This window comes from Carya illinoinensis, chromosome 11 (assembly GCF_018687715.1).
Source record: "Carya illinoinensis cultivar Pawnee chromosome 11, C.illinoinensisPawnee_v1, whole genome shotgun sequence".
In the NCBI taxonomy this organism is placed as follows: domain Eukaryota; kingdom Viridiplantae; phylum Streptophyta; class Magnoliopsida; order Fagales; family Juglandaceae; genus Carya; species Carya illinoinensis.
Genome location: NC_056762.1, coordinates 15042750 through 15062196, shown reverse-complemented (window position 1 = coordinate 15062196; position 19447 = coordinate 15042750). Strand labels below are relative to the sequence as shown.

Genomic DNA, 19447 nt, shown 5'->3' with positions numbered 1-19447 from the left:
AAAATTTTAGATTTAGAACCATGGTTGATTTAAAATCCAAATCCAAATTAAAATCTAAATCCAAATCCTTATATCCAAAGGCAACCCTAAAAATAAATCCTCTTATCTGCTTAAAAGAGATGAGGCTTAGCAGTAGCAGAAGCACATGTAATCCACCATCTCTACCCAGCTCAATCGGGGATGATGGCATCTGGCACCATTGAGATGTATCCTAATATAATATCCAGAAGTTTTATCAGCATCCAAAAAAATAATTGAATCACTACCCTGCTCAACTTCATGTTCCATTATACGGACTAATCCCAACAAATAAAAATGAGTTTTCAGCTGGGTATGATTTCAAGACAAGCATCCTCTTTAAAGGTGGAACAAAGTAACATTAACGGAGACAAGGCCTCAATCATGGCCGAAGCATTACAAGGTTTTGCCGGTTTAAAACAAACTATTTTGCCTTTTTATGCAGGGTAGAGGTTCGAAACTCAGCATCGTCTCGGATGAAACTCCACCAAATATAGGTTAGGGGAATAGTAGTGGCATGCCAAAGAGCATGAGCATCCATAAACCCTTGATATGGAGGGAAATCAAAGATTTCTAGGAGCATTGCAAGGCCACCACCTACAACCACCACCCACAACTTCCAGCGAGAAGGATGTCGTGTGACACCAGCCCATATTGCCCATAGGAGAAGCTGGGTCACCCCCATGAAAACACAAACTTTCATGTTCCACCCTGTCAAATGTTGGAGAAATATAGTCGTCATAATAGCACGAGAAAAAATTAATTAATTAATTACAGGAAAACTTGGGAAAAGAAAATGAAAAAGATGTAATTCATTCATATGCTCCCTCTATCATTCCCTCACCAGTGAATAAACAGAAATATCACACCATAATTATAAACTCATTCCACCAGGCCCAATGCTAATTAAACAGCTAAGAAGAAACTTGCTCAACCAGCTTCTGGGATAAATACCATTAAAGTGAGCAACGTAATATGTGGTATTCAGTTCAAGATTTTTGTTTTTACGATTATTTTTTTAAAATCAAAGTAGGAAGATAAATCCATACAAAATCTTGTATCTTTTATGAAAATATAACTTCAGGCCCAGATAGTGGATATGTAAAGACAGGGATTATACCGTAATCTAGTTTATAAAAGTTCAGGTACAATATGTGGGTGGTCACAAAAGCGAGCAGTGGAGCAGAAACCATGACTCTGGTAGCCTCATTCCTCACATTGAAACTTCTTAGGATGGCCAGAATAAGGGAGTACCCAAGTAATGCCACTGCAGAAGAGTAGTCCAGCTTCTCTGTCAATTCCACATCTCTGCAGTTAAATGGGACACCATAATGATAAGAAGTGTGATGAAACGTAAGCAGAAAATTTAAAAAGAAAAAGGCAGTAATACAAAAAGCAATAATACTGCATTCAGTTGCCGGAGTGGCTACCTTCTTGCTTGTGGTGGGTGAACTAGGGAATTAGCAAAGTTTCTAACTGTTTCTCATTTTATGAGTTCAATCAGAGAATGAACGTTTTAACGGTTCCATAAATTTCTAGCATATAGAACATGATAAGCTTCTATAATTTGGAAGGCTCCTCCACTTTGCCTTAGGTGGACAATGTGGAGGAAAGTTTGTACATTTGAAGGCATTGAAAACTTCATTATTGAAGTCAAATCTGCTTTCTCCGTTCTTAGTACGTGGTCTGTCACCATCAGAAGGGTTTCTGTTCCTGGATTTTTTTTATTTTTTATTTTTTGTTGAATTTGTAAATAAAATTGACATTGGATTGTGATTCATCAAGGAACTCTCAGAAATTGACCACATATACTTGAGTTTCTTCTCATATTAATCAAAATTTCAGTACTTTTTAATGATTATTACTAAGAAAAATATATAAATCTATATAGCTAGTAAACATCGAACAGACACTTTTATATGTGATCTAAACCCTTTTATGGTATTCTGTCATAACATTTTTTTGTATAAACAAACAGACAGTTATAAATGTCATTTGAAAAAGAAAAATTGAAGCAGTAAAAAAACTATTGTTGCTGGATTTGATACCACTCAATTAATAATTAAATTATTATAATTATGCTAATATAGATCAAAGTGAGTTGGGGCATAAGAATATGCTGCAGTTTCAATTTGTTAAACAGAGAGTGACTGGCTTGTCCTCTAACTCCCATCAAGACAATAACGGACATGATGTTTATATGAACAAATCAGCTATCACTCTTGTTAATCTAGAACAGCCCATAGGGCTACAAATATACATATTTGTATCATCCCTCATACAAAAAATAGATGTAAAAAGAGACTTAAATATTGTACAAGTATATATTTAAGGATATTTGGGCAGAAAAGTATTTCTTTGATGGTGCTTTGGGGTCAACCGTATTAGCATGCAACTATTTTGAGCCATTTTGGACTTTTACATCTACAAAGGGCTTGAATTTCCTTAAAATAGAGCAAAGTTTCTACATCTCACACTGACCGGTTTCGTTCTAATTTAAATTTCTAGTAATTGTGTTATGTTTGATTGCATTGTTACCAACATTAATTACAATGACGATCTTCTGGTGATGTCCACACATTCTAGCAGCCTTGACAGGGTAAACACATTGGATTTATGTGGGACTAACAGCGACCTGTGTCTTTATACATGTTACATAAATTTTAAAACACGTTAGTGTGGTTTTCTACAAACCCAGTTTCAATCCAGCATTGAAGTTGAGAGCCTTGGTAAAGAGTACAAAATATCTAGACAGATTGTGCAGCTTATAGCCCCAATTATTCATCATCCTAGTTGAAGGGCCATTGAGACAGATAAACCTTCTAAGCAGCAGGAGAGCACAAACTAAAATCAAACTAAACATGTATTCATGTGGGTCTGAATGTGTAATTGTTTTTATGTATATGTGTAAATTTAATTGTTAATGTGTGTATGTATAAAACCAAGATTTAAGCATGCACACATTCATATACATGCCTATATTTATAAAAGAACAAAGAAACAAAATTAGAACTCAAAGAACTTACCGACTATGGAAAACAACACTCCAGAACCAGGAGTTCATCGAGAAAAACCCATAGATATGCCACAAACTGGCAAATTCATAGTATGCCTTTTTATTCATATTCAGGGGCAACTTGTAGTATAGAAGGATGAAAAAGGATAACCAGCCATGAAAATGCATTGCAAGATTTAGCGCAGAGAAAGCTACAGAAACAGGCTCCTGATTGATTAACATGTCAAGATATAAATATATTAGCATCTAAAACCAACTCCATATTAAATATTTAGTTTAGGTTATCAGAAGGCAAACCTGAATCCCATACACACGCTTAAATGGCCATTTACCATGGTATTTGACAGGGCCCTCACCCAATGCTTCTCTTTCTTTCTCTCTGTCAAACATACAATAGTAACGGCAATCACTTTGGCAATCCCCTTGTTTCCACTGCAAGTAAAGGGGTTCTTGCATGTACCATGGACCATCACTGGAGACACCTTCTTTAGAGAAATTGCAGTCTGGAAAGCATCTTTGACCAACGCATCCAGTTTCTTCACATGTTTTTACACAAGCTCTAAAAATCAAAACAAAAAATAATATGATAATTGTATTAGGTAAACAAAGGCAAATTTTATCCGCACAAATTTACTGTCATGAAAAGACCAACATAAAATGAAATTAATAAAAGAAAATAACGACAAGTGGTCATATTCAAGGCACTTGTGAAACTTAACTATAGAGACGTCACAGCACATATCCATATGAAGAATGGAAATACAAACGCTTTAGCTCTTTATCTATATTTCCGATCAGATCTTGTTTTAATAATAATTACATTTGATGAAATCCATAATTAAGGTAGACATTGTGTGAAATATGAGAACTGGCACAACGCCAAAGAATATTAAAAGCTGTTTATTACACATGGATATCAGAACAAGGTTACGCAGATAGGAAATCTCCTAGGACCTCAATTACCATCTATCTGGTTTCAACTCAAAGACTAGCAAATCATTTGGATTTATTGCGTTTAAAGAAATGTCTCTCGGAAACAGAGAGCAGAAAACTGTCAGCAAATGAGTTTATATAAATATATATATATATATATATTAGCAAATGAAATTTTAAAAGAAGTAGAAAGAAAAAAAAAATATGCTGAGAACCAATAGCAGGCGTGTACTAGGTCGATATGTATCCTATTCAATCGTCTGTCAGATGATCTTTACTAGATTCATTTCTTGACTTTTCTATGGCTATTTAATAGACTCTGACCCATCAAAAGTTTAATCCAATATATGTGATAACTTTCCTGCATCTGGTTGCAGACACCAAATCTATATGACGGGTTAAGAGATATATCTCCCATATATTACTCAAACGAAACCTGCACTGCTCAGGACCGAATCAAGGATGCTGCTTCCTTAAAGTTTCCAGTTTCAAGAAATAGGAGTAACTCGAAACAAAAGGTGAAACCTTTTTTTTTTTTTTTGTAAGTACTGTGAACAAAGGGCGAACCTAAGTGGTTATTAGCTTTAGCTGAACCCTAAAGCAACAAGATAGTGTCATGCAAACATCGATGAAAACTTAAAAAGGAATCACAAGTAGCTCAAGAAAGCTAAAGCCAATTTCATTCTACTTGCAAGCTGGTGTGTCACACCATCCACACTTTTGATGTGGCAAGATTTGATTTGCAAGATTCAAATATTCAAATTTCTCTTGCAAATTAATCATGCCATATCAGCAGTGTAGAAAGTGTGTCTTCCACACTGGTTTTCACATAGAACTTCTCATTTTTCTTTTAGTCTTTTATGGGACAAGACAACTTCAAAAGAATAGAAAATCTTCAGAGGTTTAGAAGACAAACAAAGAAACAATGGAACAATTAAAAAAAATATAAACCCCACAAATTAAAAAAAAAAAAAATTGACACCCTCCCTGAAATGTAATTTTTTTAAATAAATAAATAAAGAGGCCCACAAAATGCTTCAGAGAAGGACACAACAAAAAAAGAAAAGGCCAGTGGTTCCAACAAAATGTTTGATAAAGGATTAGAACAAGGCTGGAGTAAATAAGCACCCACACCTGCACAAATCTAAAGATAACCTAGACTACTCATCCATCAAGTAATTCATGAGGACTGGCAATGGCCATCACCGGGAGTATAGATAACAGTCCAACGATTAGTTGGTTCGGGTAACATTGGAAAATATACTTTCTCTACTTCCACTTACTGTTTTTTTCTCCTCAAGTATCAGAAGTTAAGAAACTTGCATGCTTGGTTTGTTTATTTGGGAGAGATATGATTGTTAAGAAAAAAATAATTGTAATTCAATTGTTAAATTAAAAAATAAAATAATATTTTTATGAGTATCTAATTTTTGAGCTGTATTTACTTTAAGAGAGGTATTTTTTTGTAGGTATATTTTTTTGTTGATATGAATAAAAGTCTAGGCGAAGCCCGAGTACACAAGATGTATACAAGAGTGAGTGCCTAGCTAGGTGAAGAAGAAATAGATACAAGAGAGTCCTGAACATTAAGACCATTGGAATCTATAGCAATTGTCCACAGAAACAGCACGTTGAAGAAGAGACTTTTGAGCTCCTCGATTGAGCGCTCCTTATCTTCGATTGTTTCTCTCCCTCTAAATTTCTTCAATCAAATTCCAATACCCTCTTTTGTTCAACATTTAATGAGGCTGGACATTCAGATTGAACCCTATTCCTCATGAAATACAGTAATAGAAAAACTTATCACTAAGCAAGAGTAAATTTTTTAAGTGTTTGAGATTGTTACCTTGTAACTTCCATTACTTGAGATCAGTTACATGTGGTTTTGCCACATGGTCTGTACCACAAAATTGTTCAATTTGGTAAGCAAATAAAATTTAAAAATAAATGATCAACGTTTATAAAGTTGTAAAAATAAGTTATCAATAGGCATGGTTTGATGTCCCTATTTACGATATTTTTACAATTACTTCTTAAATATCTTAGGTGGGGCCTAGCTTTCGATTAACCCTGCACTCAAGAATTTGTTTCAAGCTTCATAGTGTAATTATTGAATACCTTGCTTTGGGGGTAAAGGTCCATCCAGGACCTGCTCTCTCCTTTAAAGATTCAAATAGGTTAGTGTCACAGCTCAGTTGACCATGCTAGTAGCGGGCCGAAACCATAGTGGGCTTAGGTTGGTTGGAGTCAGTCCAGCAGATCATGTTTCGGCCAGTGGCCATTTCGTTGATTTACATTGTCCATGTGAGTCAGGCCATGGCTGGCCATTTCGTTGATTTACATTGTCCATGTGAGTCAGGCCATGGCCCATTTACTGCTTGTTATGATTGTTATGAACTTGTCTTTATTTTACTGCCCTGTTTAAGTTGGCCTCTGGCCCATGATAATAGAGGAGTGTTAGTGTATGCAGTGGAGGGAAGCATTTGTATCGATATGCAAAATCTGAATCAAAGAGCCTTTTTCCTTTTCTATCCTCATCTTCTTCCTCTTTTCTCTGGAGGTGCTCCCCTCGAAGTGAGCATTAGTGTATTTTCTTCAAGCAATAAGGGTTGTATTACAAGTTGGTATCAGAAAGACACTAGTCTCTATGCTATCAACCAATGGAAGAAATTATTGCATCTCTACACAAAATCAAGGAGCAAGTAGAACAAACACAGGAAAGATGCCAAGTTATCCTGCAGAAATTATTAGATCTGCAATGAAAATTTAAGCTATCTGGAGCACGAGGTTTGTGCGGTGCAGGAAGAACTAACAGGGCGGATTCCTGGTCAGATCGCCTCTTCAACCAAAATTGCCTCTCTCATATCCAGATTGGGATTTCTAATGGTGAAACAATCAAAGGTAACCACGAGATTTCCGCGCTCGTCTCAACACTGGTAGTTCCAAATCGGGGATAGAGCCCGAAGAAGGAGAGATAGAGCAAGAGAAGGGACAGAGAGAAAAATGAGATGTCGTGCGGTTTTGGGAAATTCTCAGAGCTGGAACAGAGCACCGTTGCTACTCCAGCCTCAAGCTTCACTCTCATATTCTCATATTTGGGAGTTTGATCCTGGTATAGTCAATTTTCGGTGTCTCCACTTCTCACACTCCCTTTTATTCTATGCCCGCAAAACCTTTTGAGGCCCTCTGTCCTCACTCCGAAAAACTGTAATGGGCAATGTTTTAAATTCCTTTCTGGTGATCATTCCGGTTTAAATACTGGAACGGAATATTTCAATACTGGTGCATTCCGGTGTACCGTTTCGGGATTAACTATATATTATATATAAATATTTATATGTCTATATAAATTAACAACTAATAGAATAAATACATATATATATGTAAGTGGGTATCATGTATATGTGTATATGAAGAATTGAAGATTTATAAAATGAATATACGTTAAGAAAATCACAAACTTGGGTTGAGACAAAAAAGCAAAGAAAAAAAAAAAGAATAGACAAACTATTAAAAAGAATAGAGAGACTTTAGGAGCAGGCTGTACCTTAGGAGTCCCTAAAATAGATGGAGCTTGGCCTGGCCTCTGCATATTAACCCCTACATCATAAGAACTACTCTTCCAAGCCTTTCGTGTGCTCCAAACATACTGTTCCTGAATCTTAGCTAGTCCAAACACATCATTCAAATTCTTGGGATTAAGCATCCTCACAGGTAAACTTACTTCATCTTTCAACCTGCTTAGAAAACAGCTAAGCTTGTTCTTCTCAGAAATACCCCTGATTCTATTTGAAATTAACTCAAATTCCATATTGTAGGCTGTAACAGTACCTACTTGTTTCAACGTCATGAGAGCTTCCATTGGATCATCATAAGGAGATGATCCAAATCTGACTTGTATTGCTTGAGTAAAGTCTTCCCAAGAACGAAAAACTCCTGCTTCCCTCACATCCAGGGACCAAACTAATGCCACTTCATCCATGTGAAAAGAAGCAATAAAGATTCTTTGTCTAGGTGGCACTTGGTGGTATAGAAAAAATTGATTAGCTCTATACATCCAAGTTGAAGGATTTCTACCAGAAAACCTTGGACATTCTAACTTATGCCTTTAAATATTCCCCTATCGACTAGTTCACGATAATGCACTTCATCACTGCCCTCATGCACTTCATTGTTCCTTTCAAGATTCTGCATTCCAATGGTATTTTTGCCCATGTCTTCATGACCCATTGATCCATTAACTGATATCCACGAAATCTGCTGTATAACTTCAGAAAATCTCGCCTTGATTCTCCCTATCAATTCTTGTAGTTTCTTGCTATTGAACCAAAATAGCAATAGTATCTTCAATCTATTTTTGCTGTCGATCTTGTTGTTGCCGAAGATGATTCAAAGAATCTACCACCTATGCATAGGATCGCGTCCCTTCAGCCATGACTACTGATACCAATTGTAATGAGCCCTTATCAATGACTCTATTCGAGATAGTCAATCTCCAAGAAGTAAAGAGAGAGAGAGAGAGAGAGAGAGAGAGAGAGAGAGAGAGAGAGAGAGAGAGAGAGAGAGAGAGTGTATATGAACTATGTAAATCTTCGTCGTCTCCTTCTTTCTTTCCTTCTGTTTTTATACTTTCTTATTTCTCATATGGCATCGTTTTATAAGATTACATTGAAACGCCAAGACTTCACTTATTCTACTAGACTAAACGACAACATTCTACTTATTTACTTACATTCCAATTAAAACTAAACCCAAAACGACAATGCACAATCTAAAATATACGACACCGTATTACAACAACATCTACGAACTAAACTGTCAACTTCCCTTTTCATTGTTCCTGCACAAAGGATCCACCAACCACTTCTTTCCTTCCCATGCCTATCTTGTAATCTTGAACCCCTTACAAAAACCATTCTTAGAAACCAATTTTTTCCTCCATTTTTATTTGTCCCCATTAGTCGAGTACTCAATCCTAAAACCCACAATCTCAGCCACACTGCAAGGTGCACAACTTGCAATGGCCTAGCACCTCCTGTCGTTCCTATCAACAATGGTGGAAAAGCGGATGCTTCTCTGCTCAAATGGGAGTCGAAGCCTTGCATTATGGGCATTGATGAAGTTGAATGAGGCCCTGTTTTAGGACCTATGGTGTACAACTGCTTTTATTGTGCTTGCTCCCCTCAAAAAACTTCTTTCCCCCTCAAACCTTGTAGATTCAAAGACACTAAAAGAAGAGAGGAAGGAGGAGTATGACAAGGCACAGGCCCGCCTCTTTAGGTGCCCTAGTAGTCCTGACTCAGATTATACACCCTCTCGATCGCAACTGAAGGGAAAATAATTGTTTGGGCAAGGATAAGAATGTAGGTAGTAGGAACTTCTTGTTGGCGTTCGAGAGAGATAGCAGCTCCAGGAAGCCGAATTTTGCATGCACAGGGTTCAAGATGTGTAACAGCTTGAAGGCTTCGTGGTTTCCATTTGTTGCTTTGGATATGGTTATTATGAATCAGAGGAATGCACTACTCCAGCAGGTTGAGGGACCAAACTTACTTGAAGAAATGCTCGTAATATTACAGAGAGTGCTTGAAGAAAGTGCCCTTGTTCTTGTTGCCTCACTAACCATTCAGCTGAAGGATCTTCAGGAATATGAGCAAAAGCTCTTTGGATCAAGTGGGGTACTGGCAACCTTGTTCCACCAGTCTTTGCACTTGCAGGCATGCCTTTGTTTAGCTTCTGTTTCCCAAGGTACACTTCTCTTGTGAAAATGGCTCAGTGTAGGGATTTGGTTACAGCAAAGAAGTTGTTTGATGAAATGCTTGATAAAGGGTCATGACATTGTCACATCCTCAATCTTACTTGGGTTTGAGAATGTGTTTCAGTTATTTGGTGGAAATGAAATGAGTGACAGCCAAATCCAAATAAAGTTAAAAAATGTGGAGAACGCTATCATTTGTTCTTTGGATCTTGATGAAGCAAAGGTTAAACAATTTAGGGATGCAGTTGAGAATAATTACTGTCTTGAACACTTACAAAAAAAAAAAATAATAATAATTCCTGGCTTGAACTCCTTGTGGATGATCTGCCTTTATGTGGTTTTGTCGCTGCGTAGCATCCGAATAAGAATAGTGAGAAGCATGCCCTTTTCACACATAAGAACCTTTTTGCTCCTCATTTGTTTGATGTATTGCCACCTCATTGGTCCTTTGATAGAGGAAAAGACAATGAAATGGCCCTAAGATTCCCTCCTCGCCTACTATCTATTCTGCTCTACTTTTACTCTTCCCAATCCACTTTGTTCATTGAAACTGATTCCCACCCAAGTCCCCTTGACCTTGATCAAATGGCAAAAGAACCAGTTCACATTTTCATTACTGGAGCTGCAGGACAAATCAGATATACTATTGTCCCTATGATTGCTAGGGGAGTGATGTTGGGTCCCAACCAGCCTGCGATCCTGCACATACTTGATATCCAACCTGCTACAGATGCATTGAATGTAGTGAAAATGGAGTTGGTGGATGCTACATTTCCTCTACTTAAAGGTGTTGTTGCTATGACTGATGTTGTTGAGGCATGCACAGGGGTTAACATTGCAGTCATGGTTGGTAGGTTCCCAAGGAAACAACTCGATCATAACAGAGCCTTGGGCCATATTTCTAAAGGACTAAATGTTCAAGTTTCAGATGTTAAAAATGTTGTTATCTGGGGAAATCACTCATCAACCCAGTATCTTGATGTCAACCATGCAACAGTGAAAACACATTTGGGAGTGAAGCCTGTCCCCGAGCTTGTTGTTGATGATGCATGGTAGAAGGGAGAATTCTTAACTATTGTTCAACAATGTGAAGCTGCAATTATCAAAGCTAGAAAACTATCAAGTGCATTATCTGCTGCTAGTTCTACTTGTGACCACATACGTGATTGGGTGATTGGGAAGCAATTAAATTTCTCACTTGTTAATGTAGCTGGAAACGATGTTGTGCAGGGAATTAAAAAGTTCATACTAGCATTTTTGCAGCAACTCATGAGATTCACCATGCTCCAACGCCTAGAAAACTTGAGATCGTGCTACAAGGTAAAGAGAGCAAGGAGATAACAGATGCTAAAATTCTAAAATGGGCAAATAGCAAAGTGAAGAAGGTCACAATTGATTCTAAGCCTTTCAGGCCCATTAAGGTGCCTCTTTACCTCCATGACGACAAATTTCACAGAGAAACATTGAAAGAACTTCTAGAATTTGATGGTAAGAAGCTTGTCTCAGCTACAAAGGAAGGTTTGAAGCATAACCGCACCTTGTGAGCAAGGTGCTTGAAGGGGGAGGGTTTGTCACAGTTTAGTTAACCGTGCCAGTAGTGGGTCGAAACCATAGTGGGCTTAGGTTGGTTGGAGTCAGTCCAGTAGATCATGTTTCGGCCAGTGGCCATTTCGTTTATTTACATTGTCCATGTGAGTCAGGCCATGGCCAATTTACTGCTTGTTATGATTGTTATGAACTTGTCTTTATTTTACTGTCCTGTTTAAGTTGGCCTCTGGCCCATGAGTTAATAAAGGAGTGTTAGTATAGTGGAGGGAGGCATTTGTGTCGAGATGAAAAATCTGAATAAAAAAGGCTATTTCCTTTTCTATCCTCATCTTCTTCCTCTTTTCTCTATTGGTGCACCCTTGAAGTGAGCAATTCTTAGTGTATTTTCTTCAAGCAATTTAGGGTGTGTTACATTTAGGCTGTTAGTTGAACCATTGCCAACATGTAATAATATGTCAAGAGGCCAATGTTATAAATTTTGGTCCTCGCATAAATCTAAACAATGTAGAAACATTAAAAACTATTGAACTAAGACAAATTTACATAGAGGTTTCATGAAATAATTCAAGAAGCTGCCTTTTATCTTGGTGAATAGATAGATTAATAATGCACAAAATCATTACACATCATCTATAAGAGTAAATATAGTTTATTAAAGATCTCCTCATGCTGGAGTTGGCAAACCGGACTTATTCAAAGAAATTAGTCTGAATAGGCTTATATTGGGTCTATGAAAGATTGATGAGAACATGTGAGAATATTATGTTTATCATGCAGCCCTGTCCTTTGACAATATCTGGATAATGTCATTAGGAAACACGCATGGATGAAAAGCACACAAACAAGGGCATAATTACTTTACATGGACACAAAAAGAACTCTACCTTTCCAAAGAAAGGGGTCTTAATGCAATAACCTGACATGTAATCTTTATTGATGAAACTCAGAAAAAAGAAAAGAACAAACCTATTGCAATTTGCATCATAATTCCTTCAAAGAAATATTAGGATAAAATAGAAACAAAATTACCTATAATGGGGATCAACATCACCGGCACTGGCATCTAAACCCCCAAGAAGACATGAAAGCACCGCAACGAAAGAAATCAAATAGCGATCCATCATCTGTTTGAAAAATGAATCAAAACACAAGGTTAGAATTAGATCATGAACAAGCTTTAAGGTCTATATTATGATAGCGGCAGATCTTGACTAAAGTGCACTTTTTATATCACAGCATCATAACCTTTTAAAGCTAATCTTTAATTCTTCTTTTCCCTCTTTTTGGAGTGTGGTGTGGGCGAGCGAGAGAAATACTTCAAAGCAGATTTGATTTCCACTAGACAATGGAGAACGAGGCCAAAGCGAGGGAGTGAAAATTGGAGTCAAAAAGAGGGAAGAGCATTCCACCAGACAGTGAGGTTCTGCAAGCAGATAAAGGGTGTGTTCGGACCTCACCCATTTTTCTCCGCCTCCTCGTAATAAGGTGGGTAACGCGGAAACCTCTGACCGGTCCAAATAATGGGCCGTTCTATATTTTTATAATGAGTTAAAGATAAGATGAATTAATATGATAGTTTAAAATTTATTAAAATATTTATTTTTAATAATATTATTATTTTAAAATTAAAAAAATAAATTATTGATTATATTTTATATAAAAATTTAAGAAAATTTATATAATGATTAGATTAGATGAAGTGAAATTAATTTTGATTTCAAACAGGGATTTAAGCTCTGTTAGAAATATGAGTTGAAATGAGATAGAAGGAAAGTTAAAAATTTTATAAAATATTATTAAAATATTATTTTTATTTTAAAATTAAAAAAATTAAATTACTTATTATATTTTATTTTAAAATTTGAAAAAATTATAATAATTAAATGAGTTGAAATAAGATTTGTTAAGATAATTTTACTATCTAATGTCAGATTTGCATATTAAGAGAATTTTTTTATTTTAAATGATAGTTTAAAATATTATATTTTAATAATATTATTATTTTGATAGTTGAAAATGTTGAATTAAGATTTTAAAAAAATTGAATCGTCTATTATATTTTATATAAAAATTTTAAAAAATTGTAATGATAAAATGAGATAAGACGAGAATTTTGTCTCATCTCACTTGCCAAAACTTCCCTAAACCATGTCTAAATTTTCTTTAATAGTAGGACTCTTTTGTATTTTCACTCAAGATCTTTCAATAATTAAAATAATATTTAATTTTATCTAAATCTCTTTTATAAAATCCATTCGTGTTAATGAATAAAGATATTAAATGTAATTACCTTTTTTTTAACGAAACTTAGACCTCGTTTCATTATATAAATGAGATAAGATGAGATGTAATGAGATAAAAGTTGAAATTTGAATGAAATATTATTAAATTATAATTTTTAATATTATTTTTATTATGAGATTTGAAAAATTTGAATTATTTATTATATTTTGTGTGAGAGTTTAGAAAAATTGTAATGATTATATAAGATAAAATAAAATAAGATACTTTGGTTTGTGTATGGCCCTTATTTTGTTAACTGAGATGGCTTAGAGCCCTTTTAAGCAACCCACACTGACTACCCTAAAATTTATTGAGTTATTTTGTTGAGTGTGGCTTAATTCTATTGAAAATGTCATTCCTCAAACTTGGCATGACTGTGGCTTAATCCTACCTCGACTTTGGCTCGAGCGAACTTTAGCTTGACACTTTGCTCGAGCATATTGCAGATAGATTGTTCACTCGACCTCTACTCGACAGTCAGCTCGAGCCAACACCAAGCAAATTGTTCACTCGACACGTTGCTTGAGCAAATATTCAGTTCTAGGACTTCTCGCGTCATGGAGTATATATACATGTTATACTTCATGTATTTTATGACTTGAAGTGTCTTGGAGTTGTCAAAACATAGAGAAAAAAGATAGAACTCCTTTTGTAAGATTTTGAAAACTCATTGGGTGTATTGGGGCTTTTGGGATTGATGAGTGATTTGTGATACCTCTCTTGTACTCCATTTTGTGATAGTGAATTCTTTTAGACCAACTCTGCCGGTGGATGTAGGCTTGTTATAAGCCGAACTATGTAAATCTTGGTGTTCTTTAAGTGATTGTCGAATTTTCTTTTGTTTACTTCCACTATTATATTCAAATTAGCCGTTGATAGCTAGTTAATCCCAACAAACTAGTATTACAGCGCCAGGCTTTGTGGAAGATTTTGAGGGATGGCTATGGCAAAGTTTAAAGTGGAAACGTTCAATGGTCAAAATTATTTCAGCTTGTGGCACATCAAGATGAGGCCCTTGTTACGAAAACAAAGATTGGCGAAAGTCTTGGAAGAGAAGGTGTCAGATAAGCCTTCCACATCAACGAAGGAAGAGGAAGAGAAAGTGCATAGTGCACTTTTGTTATCTCTTCCTAATGGAGTTTTGCATGAAGTGGCCGACGAAGAGACTGCCTCGGGTCTTTGGAGAAAATTGGAGAGTCATATTTGAAAAGTCACTCACCAACCATTTGTATTTGAAGCAATGGTTGTACACTCTCCAAATGAAGGAAGATACTCCTATGTCTGATTGTCTAGATAAATTTAACAAAATTATTATGATTCTAAGGAATATTGATGTTAAGCTTGATGATGAAAATCAAGTTTTAATTCTGTTGTGTTCATTATCTATGTCGTTTGATAACTTTGTGAACTCAATATTGTATAGTAGAGATACCATCTCCTTGGGGTTGTAAAATTTGCTTTGAATTCTAAGAAGTTGAGAACAATTTTTTTTTTCTTTTTATTTTATTTTATCTTTTTATAAGAAATCTGAAATTTATTCCAATAACATTCAACATTACATCAAAGACTTAGCCCAAATGGTTTGAGCAATACATTTAGGACCTGAACACATTCAGGTTGTTTCTTCTAAGGAATCAAGGTTATGAACATGTGGTTGATGTCATTTGGGAATTGGCCAGTATTCAACACCTTTAGGACAGCTTCTAAAACATCCTTACCCACAACAGACCAATATTTCTAAAAGAAAATTGATGACATACCATCAAGCCCTGGTGCCTTTGTAGGATTCATTTGCTTCAAAGTAATGCACACTTCATTTGCAGTGAAAGGCCTCAACAATTTTTCATTCATAACAGCATCAACCTTTCCTTCTAAGCCATCCAAAAATCTAAATTTATAGCTTGTTTAGAGGATTTAAATAAAGCATTGAAGTAATCCAAAATGACTCTATCCCTTCCCTCATCCTCTTACCAATTACCATCTATATCCTTCACTTCTTTAATGAAGTTCTTCTTCTTCCTTTGAGAAGCCTTGTGGTGAAAAAACCTTGAATTTGTATAACCCTCCTTCCCACAAAGCCTTTGATCTTTGCGTCCATATTATCTCTTCTCTTTCCAACCATTTATTTACTTCTGCCTTTGCTGTTTTCTGATCCTCCCATCTGGTATGAGTTGGATCCAGATTTGTTAGAGTTTTAAGTTTAGCTCTAGTCTTCTCCAACTCCTTTCTCACATTGCCAAAACTTTTTTGGTTCCAAACAGTTAATTTCTCACTACAAGTCTGGATCTTCCTCACTACAATATTCATTTCATATGGGCCTGATATCCCCTTCCATGCCTTTTCAATTATTGTCTAACATTCTTTAGACTCCACCCACTATGGTTAGAATCTAAATAGTCTTTAGCCTTTCCTATAATATTGCTCTGCATATAAGTTAAGAATAATTTATTAGTACATGGTTAGAATATGTAGTAATCCATGCCTCACTTTTGCCTGAACATAATGAGTGCACCAAGTAGCATTTGCCAAGAACCTATCATGCCTCTCACTAATACACTGCCATGCCTCTCTTATGTTGCACCATGTAAACTGATTGTCACTATAACCAATGTCTTCAAGAGCATAATCATCAAGAATTGCCCTGAAATCCCCCATTTGCCTTTATGTTCTCTTGGCTCCTCCTCGTTTCTTAGCATTACTCAAAATTTCATTAAAATCCCTAAACAAAAGGCAAGAATTATTTTAAGGAACCAACAAAGATCTTAACAAACTCCATGTTTCATGTCTTCTAGTTGTTTCAGGTTGACCATAAACCCTAGTAAGAAGGTTCTGCATTGCTATGTTATCATGAGTAACTCAAGATAGAAATCTTAGTAGAATTCTTTCAAAACAACGCAAAGCCTCCACTTCTCCCATCACTACTCACAGCCAAGCATCCACCAAATTCATTCTATACTTCATTATTTCCATTACACTTGCATGCAATCTTGTTTCTTGAATAAACAAGATAGTAGGATCTTCCCTTCTGACTAAGTCACGAAAGACTCGAATTCCATGTGGGTTCCCTAGCCCATGAGAATTCCAACTAACCAAAATCATTGATCCTAGCAAGGCTGTTGAATAGCCTCTGCTGATCCCAAAAAGTGTAACTCACACTCACCCTCATCACCAACCTGCTTATCACATAGATAGGATATAAGTTTTTGTTTCCCCTTCTATCATTTTTTAGTCTGGTTATTAGTCTTATCTCTACTACTCTCCTCCAGTTGTCATTTCCTTCCTACATTGTCGAGACAAACTTCAATAAAATTACTTGAATTTCGTGATCTTCTCTTCCAAGATCTACCACTTTGTCTCAGTGCCTGGGTTTGGGCTAATTGAGGAGAGTAAAGCCTACCTGGCTGGGCTTGACCCATTATAACAGGCCCAACACGTATGTGCTCTTCTCCACTCAGACTAAGGTTGGCTTGTAATCTATCCATTACCTCCTCCAGATTTGAACTTAGTGTTTGTTTGCGTCCCGTATCATTCCCACCCATCCTATCCTCCTCTTCCCGTAACATATGCCTGTTATTCAATCCCTTTATTTGCACATGTATCTCAGCCCCATCCAATCCCATAACTTCTGCATTTTGTTCCATAACCATCCCGAAAACCTCGCCTGAAACCTCCCCCTGTACTTTGCCTGTAGTTGATTCCAACATAGTGTTCCTTGCCGGAGAGAAACTAGCATTTTGATCACCATTTTTCTCATACACTTCACCAGAATCCTTCCTTTTTTGCATGTCTACTATAGAGTAAGCACTTCTTGCCAAATTAAACATCTTCTGTCGTCCATCAAAAGAAGCCTGCAACTAGGAGCCAAATTGCTGCGTTTCTTCAGCACCATATATCATACCAGGGTAATCCTTCCCGTCATGCAATATCCTTCCACACTGAAAGCATAAACGTGGCACTTTCTCATATTGGATTGGAATCCAAAACTTTTCCCCTTCTAGTATTATATTCCTTCCTCTTGCTAAAGGTTTAAACAGATTAAGTATGATCTTCACTCTCATAAATTGTACCCATTCAATGTCATCTTCATTAACTTCCACCATCACCACCTCTCCAAATGACCATCCCAACTGCTCACCACAAGCCTGATTTATACCAATCAATGGCATATTATGAAATTGGACCCAGAAGGCTTCTTTATCAAACTTTATTCTACTTGGTGGAACAAGCCCATTGAATCCATTGATCACAAAAACAGAACTATCAAAGAGCCAAGGTCTTCCATTCTCCACACGGTTCCTATTAGCATGAGTTGCAAACGTAATTATGAACATATTTAACCCAACTTCTTGGAACTTTGTGAGTTTGCTTGAACACCAGATCTTTACCATTGTTGTTTCAACCACATTCTTCCCTATCAAACGATCCGTACATATTTTACCAATCAAGCATCATTCACCTTCTTCTAAACTTCTTCAATAGATGAACGCTCCAGTTCAATAGCCACGTCATCCTCCTTGTTTAGTTTCAATTTGTCCCACATCTCATGTAAATTTTCCATCTTCGAAACCACACTTGTCTTCCATTATCGTCAACAAGTAGACTCTAACACACTCACCACCTCTATTCTCCCTATAGAGAGAACAAATAGGAGACTCTCTATGCCTCATCTATATTATTCTATATTATGGGGAAGTTGATAAGTAAAGAACAAAATTGGGTATACAAGACATGGATAATCAAGCCAATGATTTGTGAAATATTCCTTTGGTACTAGATCTAGTAGAAGAGGTTCAGATCAAGGTGGGGGTAATTTCAATGGCAGTTCTAAATTTAACAAGAAAATGTTAAATGTTATTACCGTTATTTGTTAGGTCATTACAATTTTGGCCTCCATGGTGGTGTAACTTGCTGACCTATTGAGGAAACAAGAGATGAGTCATTAACATTATCAAATATTTTTAAATCTTCTTCAAATTCCTCTAGAGAATCAATAAATTGAAAGTAAGGTATAGAATTTTCATCAACGAAAATTTTCAGCAAATTCACTTCATGAACTTCCTCAACTTCCTACAGTTGCCTGCAAAGATTAAAAATATTTAGTTCCAAAGTCATATTTCCAAAACTTAACTTTAAAACTCCACTTCTACAATTTATGAGAGCATTAGATGTAGCCAAGAATGGCCTTTCTAAGATAACAGGTGTTTGGAAGGTAGAATAAGTAGTCAATTGCATGTCAAGTACCACAAAGTCTACTGGATAGTAGAATTTGTCCACTTGAACTAAAACATCTTCCATAACACCTCTAGGAATCTTAATAGACATATCAGTCAGCTGCAATGTGATAGAAGTAGATTTTAACTCACCCAACCCAATTTGAACATAAACATTATAAGACAATTAGTTCACACTTGAACTTAAGTCTAACAATACTTAGCTTATTTTTTAGCTCCCTATCATGCAAGCTATGGTAGGGAATCCTGGGTCTTTATATTTGGGAGGGGTGTTGGTTTGGATAAAGGTACTAACTTGCTCAGTAAGAAAAGTTTTCTTTTACACATTTAATTTTCTTTTTACAGTGCATAAATTCTTCAAGAATTTAGCATAGGTAGGAACCTATTAAATAGCATCTAACAATAGTATATTAATCCTAACTTGCTTAAAAATCTCAAGAATTTCAGTTTGATGCTTGTATTTGTGCAAAGGGGCTAGCCTTTAGGGAAAATGTGCAAGTATAGTGCTTGGAACATTTTCAGATTCTAAAGGGTCTAGGACTCTTGTGCCTCATTTTCAGAAAGAGGTTTAGAAGTATTACCATTCTTTTCTACCCCTTGACTTGGAATGCCAATCACCTTACCACTTCTCAAGGTTGTAATAGCCTTGACTTGCTTGATATT

At 36.1% G+C, this 19447-nt stretch overlaps 1 protein-coding gene and 1 pseudogene across 2 annotated transcripts; one reads left to right on the top strand and one right to left on the bottom strand.

Moving 5' to 3' along the window:
- Positions 1–251: 251 nt before the first annotated feature.
- Positions 252–12781, bottom strand: LOC122281347 (post-GPI attachment to proteins factor 3). Of its 2 annotated transcripts, XM_043092754.1 has the most exons (6): positions 12516–12781; positions 12300–12394; positions 3332–3593; positions 3045–3241; positions 1139–1326; positions 252–729 (listed from the first exon to the last, which is right to left on the bottom strand). In XM_043092754.1, the coding sequence occupies exons 2-6, from the start codon at positions 12392–12394 to the stop codon at positions 443–445; spliced, it is 1029 nt and encodes a 342-aa protein (XP_042948688.1). In that variant the 5' UTR covers positions 12516–12781; the 3' UTR covers positions 252–442. The 2 variants fall into 2 exon arrangements, with proteins under 2 accessions (XP_042948688.1, XP_042948689.1); XM_043092755.1 differs by lacking the exons at positions 12300–12394; positions 12516–12781 and adding an exon at positions 7515–7538.
- On the top strand, positions 10299–11266 carry LOC122280525 (annotated as a pseudogene).
- Positions 12782–19447: the final 6666 nt, after the last annotated feature.

What these genes read in the sequence shown, in the direction of transcription:
- LOC122281347 (XM_043092754.1), bottom strand. Translation starts at nt 12,394, where the DNA reads ATGATGGATCGCTATTTGATTTCTTTCGTTGCGGTGCTTTCATGTCTT. An exon ending in GATGTTGATCCCCATTATAG is followed by an intron (nt 3,594 to 12,299) that starts GTAATTTTGTTT and finishes TTTGATTTTTAG; the next exon opens with AGCTTGTGTAAAAACATGTG. An exon ending in AGCGTGTGTATGGGATTCAG is followed by an intron (nt 3,242 to 3,331) that starts GTTTGCCTTCTG and finishes TTAATCAATCAG; the next exon opens with GAGCCTGTTTCTGTAGCTTT.